The sequence below is a fragment of the Pygocentrus nattereri genome, chromosome 2 (genome assembly GCF_015220715.1).
Source record: "Pygocentrus nattereri isolate fPygNat1 chromosome 2, fPygNat1.pri, whole genome shotgun sequence".
NCBI lineage: Eukaryota > Metazoa > Chordata > Actinopteri > Characiformes > Serrasalmidae > Pygocentrus > Pygocentrus nattereri.
The window spans coordinates 39,023,760-39,034,149 of record NC_051212.1 but is presented as its reverse complement, the minus strand read 5'-3'; the positions used below and the strand labels follow the sequence as shown (position 1 = coordinate 39,034,149).

The window sequence follows — 10,390 nt, the reverse complement described above, 5'->3', positions numbered from 1 at the left end:
TTGCTTCAATACCAGCTTCTTATTCCAGTTTTGTGTTCCTCTTTAAATGGTGCAGCAGTTTCCTGGTGCTCATGAGGCGTTTGTGAAGGTAGTTATTTGAGTGATTCCAAACATGAAAAATAACCAAGTTTTATTACATTACATCTATACGATTAGAGCGTAAAATAACCATCTCACTGAGATGCTTCATACATTATGATTAACCAGAGCTGCGTCTGAATAGTTGATTAAACCTTTCTATCTCAGCTGTTGCCCTGCGATGGACTGGCGATCTGTCCAGGGTGTATCCTGCCTTTCGCTCGAGGACTGCTGGGATAGGCTCCAGCACCCCCCCGCGACCCTGACGGAGAAGCGGCTTAGAAAATGGATGGATGGATGGATGGATGGATGGATGGATGGATGGATATCTCAGCTGTTTTCCTTGGTTTGTTAATCATGTAGATCCACTTGCTAGTCACAACTTGGCCAGGAGTGGGAATGAGATCCTAATGCATGACCACGACTTAGCAAAGCATGGAAATGAGATCCTAATGCATGGCCACGACTTAGTAAGCCATGATCACGTTCCCACGCATTACTAAGTCATGGCCACGACCTAATCATCTCATGCCCACGCCTTACTAAGTCGTGGCCACGCATTATTCTTATTTATACAGAATGTCAGCAGGGCTGCGAAGGGGAATCGTTTCAATCAAACGAATGGATGTTATTAAAATAGCAACACAAATATTACTATTTTTATTCTATTCTACACTGGCCTCTGGGATTTAAATTGCACAGAAATATTAATAGCAAAAGGCGAGACTACCGCTTGAAAACGGTTTAAAAAGAGCGTAGGAAAGAACGTAGGCCAATGGCTGAATCTCAAATGGCTCCATACTCCCTATATAGTGCACTACATAGGCCACGAAACCATAGTTTCTACGCGCAAATAGTGCAGTAAATGTTAGTTACAGAGTCGTACATGTAATGCCCGAGTGTAAGTGGCTTTTTATTGGACATATAATGCACTGTTTGGGTGTGGAAACCGATATTCCATGGCCTACATAGTGCACTACGTGGGGAGCCATTTGAGATTCGGCCCATGATCGAGTCACATGTCTAGGTCGAGGCTCATCACATGATCAGCTGCTGACCGCTGATGGATGCTGGATTTTCAGGATCTGTCGTCTCGAAGGTAGCAGAAGATCAGCTTCGATTCTTCAGTCCACAATCGAGAAGCCTATCCGGGCAACGATAAAGCGCGAGTTTATTCGGACGTGAGCGTTTCAGGCAGCAAAACTGGCGCTGTTGGTGGAGTGGATGATGAACGGACACGCCATTCTGTACACCGGGGTCACTTTGGCCTTCTGGAGCACCATCCTCATCGTCGGTGAGCGCAAATCACACACATTACTCACATTCTCAACTCTGCTTATCGTCCGGTTGTTCTTTCCACTAGATAGTTTGTTTTTCTCCAGACATTGTGGATTTCTTGAGTAGTTAGTTAGCCGCTGATGGTTTTCTCAGCCTTCCCCGCAGTGAGCTAAGCTAAGCTAGCTAGTTAGCTTGACGCGTTGTCATATCATTTGTTAAACAGCAAAAGTTAAAAGCATTCATTATCACCTCAAAAGAAAACATTGCACGAATTTGTTAAGACGCCGTTCAGAGTGGCTGGAAGAAGCAAAATAAAGCATATGTTAGCTAACGTTAGCTGTTCACCATTATGCGGCTAACGTTACTTATGCTAAGTTAGTATATTTGAATTGCGTTTTATAGCTAATAGTTCGTTCTTGCGGTCTCCAGCTGGGAAACAGACATATAGCCAAAACAATAAATAGGCTTCACGCCCCCAGAAAATCTTTCGTGTTTATTTTGTTGTATAGGGCTCTGCTCTCCTCGTTTAACTGGAAGTCACGAATTTTTCCTCCTGAATGTGACTGTCTTGTCAGTTTCCCCAGCACTGTTCAGGCTCGTCTCCTAACACGAACAAACCGTGACGAATAGCCTGTGTCTACTTTATTATTGTTCGAAGTACACACGAGTACAACCTGGCTGATTTTATGAGGATTATAAAAATTAATTCTTAGCTGTAAAGCGGTTTTTGTTAGTCCGTAGCCTCTGAGTTGAGCTAAATGAGGAACGGAAAGTTCTCATGTGAGAGTGAGCCATCATACACAGACTCAACGAAGCTCGACAGTCACTTTGTCCTGTGAATTGAGCTTCCTCTGTCGTTTTACTTCACTATGGATGCTACTTGCATTCCGTGCATAAAGGGCACTTCCAGTGATGTCTACATTTCTACGTAATTCAGTAGCTGAGATGTAAACAGTCATTCAGAGTGATTTGAAATGAGAAGGTGCATTGTGGAGAAACTTGCTGGACTCTTTACGGTGGTCGTGATAGGAACTAAGGCTCACGATGTGTCAATATGTATTTTACCATTTCATTTACTGCCCAAAATCAGCAGTGAACCTACATATGTTTTCTGAGCTTTTAGATTTAATGCAAAGAGTGGTAAAATAGTGGTAAATCCAAAAATAACATTCCTTTGGGGACTAATTTGTCTTACAATGCCCTACATCTTTGCAGTTAAGGGGCAGTCGTGGGCTGGAGGTTAGGGATCTGGCCCTGTGACCGGAAGGTTGCCGGTTCGATCCCCAGGGCCGACAGTCCATGACTGAGGTGTCCTTGAGCAAGACACCTAACCCCCCAACTGCTCCCCAGGCACTGTGGATAGGGCTGCCCACCGCTCCGGGCAAGTGTGTGCTCACTGCCCCCTAGTGTGTGTGTTCACTAGTGTGTATGTGGTGTTTCACTTCACGGATGGGTTAAATGTGGAGGTGGAATTTCCCCGGTTGTGGGATTTAAAAAATAAAGTATCACTTAATAAATATTAAAGCTAAATTTAGGCCAAAACCTCATTGCAGCTATAGTAAAACAAAGTCTCAGGGCTCAGCATATGCATGTTTTTTGCAGAAATGTTCTGTGAGGTAGCTTTTAGAGGCACACTTTGGACATTGGTTCCTGTCACCACTGCTACAAACGGTTTGACTCTGAATTTGTTTGGAATGGCAACTTTCATATCAAGCCATTCTGAATGACTTTGTTTATATCATAACCACTGAATAATGCTGATATTTAAAAAAAAAAAGTCAATGGACATGCTCTTTAATGTTCAGCTCATCTACTTAAGGTTTTTCTGTTTAATGAAGGTAAACATTACATTTGTCCACCTGTTGGAGCCATCCTGTTTTATGAAAAGAAAAAGAAGGGCTATGGGCAAGAGTTATTTTGTTTTAACGTCATTTCATGTGGATTCTGACTCTGTATGCCTGTTGTGATGTCTTAATTTCACTAATATTTCTTCCATGTTTCTCATTAGGTATTTGCTATACAATCTTTGACCTTGGCTTCCGATTTGACATAGCATGGTGAGTTCTGTGTTGAATTGGATCACTTTGCTTTTTCAAAGTGTTGCTTCTTGTTTAGTCCATTTCTATATGCAGTCCTCATCCACACATCACTGGCTGTGCATTTATTTGGTCTCATCTTGCAGGTTTTTGACGGAGACGTCCCCATTTATGTGGGCCAACCTTGGAATTGGTTTGGCTATCTCTCTCTCTGTCGTCGGAGCAGCTTGGTGAGCGTGTGTGTGTGTGTGTGTGTGCACGTGCTATTTCCTCTTCTGCCCTTCTTGCACAATGAGTCTTGGGGAATTTTAAGATGTGGAAAAGTGTTGAGTTCCATATATTTGTGCTCACGTGGCTGTCTTTATTAGAAGTTGTTCACATCTGCCGAAGTTCTTTTACAAATTACAAATGCTTATAGCAAAAATAATAATGAATTTAAATCCTTTCAATCTAAATATTCTGCTCTTTAAATGTTTGGTAATTGCTGTACAGAGTTCTGGAATCAGTGGTCAGTAATATAAACCAAGTATATAAAGTGATTAGAATAGGCTAGTTCTGAGCAAACAGCACATTAGTAGAACGCTAAGAAGCTGTAAATAAAAAAATGAAGATATTTTAGTTGTGTCTGAGGTGATAAACAGAGCTGTAGAGTATTCTAAATTAATGGAAAAACCAAATAACGTTGAGTGAAGTTTTAATGAAAGTTACCCAGATATTATATTTTTTTATGAGTCAAAACTTTAAGGTATAATAATAAACTATGTAAATAGGTCATTACAGTGCATTATTGATACTTTTATTCCGTTTTTGAAAATGTTGAAAAGTAATACATTTAAAATTGTCATCTGGTAAACAGTTTAATATTTTAAATGAAGCTATTATTGTATGTATATTAATTATTAATATAGCAAGTGATTGCAGACTTTTGCGTGGTAGTGTAGTCCATAGCTAAAATTATTTTACTGTTGTCTTTTTTTTTTTTTTTTTCTTGATTTGTGTTTTCATCTGTTTTTTTTTTACACAGCTGTGCTCTTTTTTTGTATTTATTTATTTTTTACTGTAGTCAGTCTTTGTAGCAGTTCGTTTGAAAAATCTTGAACTTCACCAAACCAAAGTCGGGACAAGATCTCCAACAGAAAAATGAAGCATCAAGAAACTGAGAATATTTTGTTATAGGAATCTGCAGTCTTCTCCCAGCTCTCAGCTAAGGGTTGATTTGTTTGTCAGGCTTGATTTAATTCCAAGCTTCAAATTGTTCTGTGTGGAGCAATGGATCAAAATCCTGATTAATTTCTGAACTAAGATGAAATGTTTGGTTTGTTACTATACTGAAAAAAGGAAAAGGAACGGTTAGAAAACTGCGGTGCAGTAACTGTCAGGTTTGGTGTGAATAATTTTCTGGTAATGGAGTCTAAGCATCATAACAGTGAGACATTTTGTATGTTTTGCTTCTGCAGGGGTATTTACATTACTGGCTCCAGCATCATTGGAGGTGGTGTCAAGGCCCCAAGAATTAAGACAAAGAACCTTGTCAGGTATGTGCTCTGTGTCTCTTTTGATTCAAATGCTATTTTAGGTATACTGTTCTCTAGAGTGGTCCAGGCTTAGTTAATTTTATGTTCTTATTGCTCACACTGCTGTGTTGTTTTCATTCTCCAGCATTATCTTTTGCGAAGCTGTTGCCATCTATGGGATCATCATGGCTATTGTCATAAGTAATATGGCAGAGGTAAGCATATAGTAAAATTCTGTTAGAAGACTATGACTCTTTCAGCCCTAGAATAATTGGTTTTTGAACAAAATGTGGTGCATCATTTCAATGAGGTTTGTTTGTTCACGAAAGTATTATTGTCCTGTGTATTTTACATTGATATGAATTTTCTTTTGTGTTGTAGAACTTCAGTGGCACAACACCAGACACAATTGGGGCAAGGAACTACCAAGCAGGTTTGTTCCACAGACTAGTTTTAGCAATTGCAGTTAAGAGCTTTGTTTTCAGTTAAATTCATTTTTTTTCTTAGTGAATTTGATGTATTAATGATGCGTCTGCATTGTTGTGTTGTCTTTCCAGGCTACTCCATGTTCGGTGCTGGGCTTACTGTTGGCTTCTCAAATCTCTTCTGTGGTATCTGCGTTGGCATCGTTGGCAGCGGGGCTGCCTTGGCCGATGCTCAAAATGCTAGCCTCTTTGTGAAGATTCTCATTGTCGAAATCTTCGGCAGTGCTATTGGACTGTTCGGAGTCATCGTAGCCATCTTGCAGGTGGGTAATTCTGCAGAAGTGTACATTGTTGTCAGGGGTAATGAGGTTTTCTTGAGAGTGGAAACTTTTTGTTCCCCTATTTAGGTTGTAACACATTAATTTTCTTAGCGATGTTCATAAGTACAGGATGGGAGAGTATCAATCACGTTCGTTTGCACTCCCTGTTTACCGTTTATTTTTTGTATATTTTTTATACATATGGATTTTTTTTTTTTTTTTTTTAAATAAAGATGTGATGTGTACTAGGAATTGTTTCCTTTGACACTTTATACCAAACTCTGGGGACTGCCCAGTCTAACTGATCCCAAGACTTGCCTTATTTTCTGAGGCCTCCAGTCACTGCTTAGCAACCTTTGATAGCTGCTTTTAACATTGCATTATAGGATGCAGTATATCTCAGAGATTGGCCAAATACTCCAGTATGGAGCCAGAACTGAGTGGTACATCCGTCAGGTGTCTTTGGTATACTGGAAAAAAGAAATCATGTTGGTTGCATACTGCATACTACTTATATATAAAAAATATTTTTGGGCATAATGAAAGTACAAGCACTGTAAAGTTGGCTATTTTAAACAGGACCAACGTTGAAATCTGTGCACAAAATGTCCTGACCAATCCAAGCTGTATGTGGCTCTCAATATATTATTCATATCTTGCGGCCATAATGTGCTCTGCCTTGTCTAGTAATCAGTATTTATTTCTGCCAAGGCATCTGACGGTTTGCCAGAGTTCCAAAGAGAGTTTTATATGTAAAGATACCGTAAAAACAGATCAGCAGAAAACAGAAATGGCCAAATGCAGGTGACAGGATTAAGAATACAAGCATTTGGCATACATATTCAGATTACAGAATTGTGTGTGTGTTCAGTCCAAGTTGCATTTTGTAAAGCAGTATTCAAATAGTTATCTAAATATTTAGGAGAATACTTTACTTCTAGAGTACTTACCCTTTACATTTAAAAATAGATCTTTCAAGGAAATAGTCAGTGTCTTATTAGCCATTTTCAAATAATCTAAAAACAAACTTTGAAAAGGTGGTCAGTTAAGTTTCTTTATAAACACTGAAGTTCCTGCTAAAGTCTGACTAGACTGATCCACTATGATGAACCAGTTATTCATCTCAGTGTTGCTCCTTTGAGAAATGATGGAACTGAGCAGTCTCCTCAGTAGTGGACGTTCACAACTGATCAGCTTGTGCAGGTGTTTCATGATGTTACATACATATCATTAACTGAAAATCACATAGCTTCCCACTAATAGTGAGATTTGCAAGATTTTTTGTTGCTTATTTTTTAAATAAGTAAACTTATCATGAATTATATTTACAGAGGAATCTCATGAAGGCAACTGCCAACCAGTAACAGCAAGGAACAATGTGAATTAAATAAACATTACAGCAGCAGAGCTTTCCACCTGTGCCTTATCAATATGTATTCTAAATGTATACTGAGTATTAATTACTTTATATTTATTGTAATGGAATACATTGCCCAATATATTTAGGGCAGTGTATTCAGTATTCAGATATCGAAGTATTCTGCCCAACTCTTGACAGGAACCTAAAGCATTTGCTGTGCTTCTAAGTTTTTCCATGCTGAATTTTCTCTTCCACTCATTCTCATTTAACACCAGCCATCTCCATTTGGCCACACTCTGGAAAATTAACACTGTGATCATAATCTCTGTCACAGTCTGCAGATGGATCTGATGAGCGCAGTTAGATTCCAATTATCCAACCATCCTGTCAAGGTTATTGCAAATTAAACTAATGTAATTAGAACGTGCCCCTGCATGGAAAACATGCAGCCTAAACTCAGCCCATCACAAATGCCATTTTCCCCTAGCCCCCAGCTACAATTAACTAGGGGGTTAAATTGAAATCTCCTGCATGTTATCAGCAGGACTGTTCTGTTCATTTGAATATTAGTATTGCAAAGATTTTGTGTGTTTTTAATACATCTTTTGTGTAATTTCATTTTTTTTTTCCCCAGACATCAAAAGTAAAAATGGGAGATTAGAGAATGTGGCGCCTGCAAGATGAATACACGACAGAAGAAACGCTGTGGTGCAGACACAGCCCGACTGTGTAAATACATAGTAAATTATTTAAATGTATTTTTTTTTTCTTTGTGTCAGTTTTTAACCATTGTTTCCTGAAGAGTGAAATATGCGTACCACTTTGTCTTAAAAGGAGTTCATGTTTAAATCAAATTCAGATCCTTAAGACAAAAGCCTCCCCCTTTCACTGTACATCAGAATAAAAATGCAAAACAAGTCAGAGGAGGAAGATTCACTAATGAATCTTTTTTTTTTTATATATATATGAAGATATTTTATTGGTAATAGGCAAATAAATATAAACAGCCTACAAAAATGTAGCCCATAAATGCAAAGAATGGACTTTGAAGCCCCTTGAAATATTAAATGGTACTATTGTGAAAGGTTTGAAGTTCTGTAGGCCTGTATAGTTTGCTGTGGTCGCTGTTCTGTACAATACAAAAGTGAAACTTGCAACCAATGTGGTTCTTTGGCTGTATGCGATAGTGTGGCTGTAAATTCTGTCTGAAGTATTTTTACTCCACTGTATGCAGATGTGTTTAAGAACTCAGCCTCCATTATAATGGCAAGGAAGCCTCAGAACATTTAAATGTTCATTTTCATGTGTCATGTTCATCCACGAAGCAGTCAATGGGTAGGGATGTGCCATCTCTACGGAAATGTTAATTACTCTAGATCGGTTCATCTCTATTGGTCTAACACAACTATTTATACCTGACTCATGCAGTTATCTGGTTTACACCTACAGGGGCACTCTTCAGTTCTGTTTGGTTAAAAATGAGAGGATATAATAATCTGGTGTGTGTATGTGTGCGTGTAAATATTGGAGCACGTAAAAGTTTATATGTGAGGCATGAGGGTGTTTACCATTCTGTATTTCCCTAGCTTTATGTGGTCTTAATATTATTTCCTTATTTTTGTTTATTAAAGCAAGTGGTCTTGAATCCACAGGTATCTGTGGTTGTATCTCTTGACTGTATTTGAACTTCTGTACAAATCACGTCATGTTATCGTTGTTGCTCAGGTCACTGAAAGAAATATTCCAGCGTTTGTCCATCTGATTGGCCATGGACAATTTTGAGGCATTTCTTTCTATTAAAAGAATAGAAGACTGTTGTAGAGGAGTTTCTGGAAACTGGTTGTCTGTACAGGAGAACATTGAAAGCTTCAAAATTGGTAATTGATTTTATGCAACAGACAGAGATTAGACTGCAAACACTGGAGTATTCCTTTAACTCTATAGGGTGGAGTGGAAGACCATTATCTGAGTTTCTTACAGGTTTATTGGCTGTTTGGACAATTTGTACTGTGAGTAGTTGAAATGGTTCCATGTTCTCTCGATAGCTGTTCTGATTCAGCCAAAAGATCCTGGCCCCAAAACAACAGTTGGCCTTCACTTGGCTGTGTGGTGTTTTTTTTTATTTTTTTATTTTTTTTATTTTAACCAGACTGAATAAATAAATACTCTAGAATATCTTATGTAATCTAGATCTGTAGGACTCATATATGATCAGTTAACAGTTTCAGCTCTGTTTCCTCTACTTAGAAAAGAACTGAAAACTCATTGACAAAAATCTGCTAACAATAAAAGCGGTGGGCAAATGCTTTAATTAGATGCTGGAGTATTTCATTAATAATGAACACCTGTCCTACACTAATCTTAAAAATATGCATTCCCTTATGTTTTGTTGTGTGTGTGTGTGTGTGTGTGGGTTTTTTTTTTTTTTTTTTTTTTTTGGGGGGGGGGGGGTGTAGTTTCTGTTTAAAATGTCCAGATTATAGCAAAAGGATGTTCACAGCAGAAGTCCAAATTTGCCATTCACAACAAAATAGCAATCTTGTGTCAGAAGTTAGATGTTTTACTTTCTTTCACGCTCTTGTTTTTCATGTTTCTTTCAAAGTATTCCAATCAAAATCAACACTGTTGTAAAGATGCCAGCGGCTCAGGTCCTCAGGAGGTTCAAGAAGGACCTTTTAGAGACCCGGGCACCTTCCGGTGTCTAAGCTCATAGCTTAGAAGTTCAGGATTCTCATGGCCTCTTCACCATGATCTCTTGACCATGCCTCCAGTGATTGTGTTTGATATGTTGATGTGGTGATTCCATTGTTTTGACATGTGCAAAAGTGGACCTCTTGACTTCATAATTGTCCTTGAACAAATAAAACTGTCAAAAAAAAATCTGCTGAAGTCAGATTTTTTTGTCTTATCACATGATAGTGTGACATATCTACCTTCATGCATATACAACCAATTTCAAGTGGAGGTACCTACTAGAAAATGGGTAAAAAGGAAGTCAAGTGGTATCATCAGTGTGATTATTTCAAAATAAGAGATTTTGTGTTATGCAGTAACACGAGTGACACGATTCCCAGGGACAACAATTTTCATTATGTATGCTATAATATTTATTTGGCATTTCTTTTCTTTGTCATTTAAATCATATACACCATATTTCCAAAAGCATTCGCTGGTCTGTTCTCTTCATGATTGACTCCCCAGTCATCCTTGTACTTCCAAGCTTACCAGTATGTGTTTTGCTTTTTTAACAAATTGTACCAACCTTCTGTACAAACCTAATGTTTGACCTGTGTGATGGATTTATTCTGATTTTTCTTTCTCATAATGGCCTACGTTACTGGAATTGACTCTTCTTGGCACAGCATGTTGGAACAACTAC

General features: G+C 38.3%; 1 protein-coding gene across 1 annotated transcript; it reads left to right on the top strand.

Moving 5' to 3' along the window:
• The first annotated feature begins 1,099 nt into the window (after window positions 1-1,099).
• atp6v0b (ATPase H+ transporting V0 subunit b) lies at window positions 1,100-9,891 on the top strand. Its single transcript, XM_017702704.2, has 8 exons — window positions 1,100-1,372; window positions 3,365-3,413; window positions 3,539-3,622; window positions 4,850-4,927; window positions 5,052-5,121; window positions 5,288-5,339; window positions 5,464-5,654; window positions 7,646-9,891. The coding sequence occupies exons 1-8, from the start codon at window positions 1,303-1,305 to the stop codon at window positions 7,670-7,672; spliced, it is 621 nt and encodes a 206-aa protein (XP_017558193.1). The 5' UTR covers window positions 1,100-1,302; the 3' UTR covers window positions 7,673-9,891.
• Window positions 9,892-10,390: the final 499 nt, after the last annotated feature.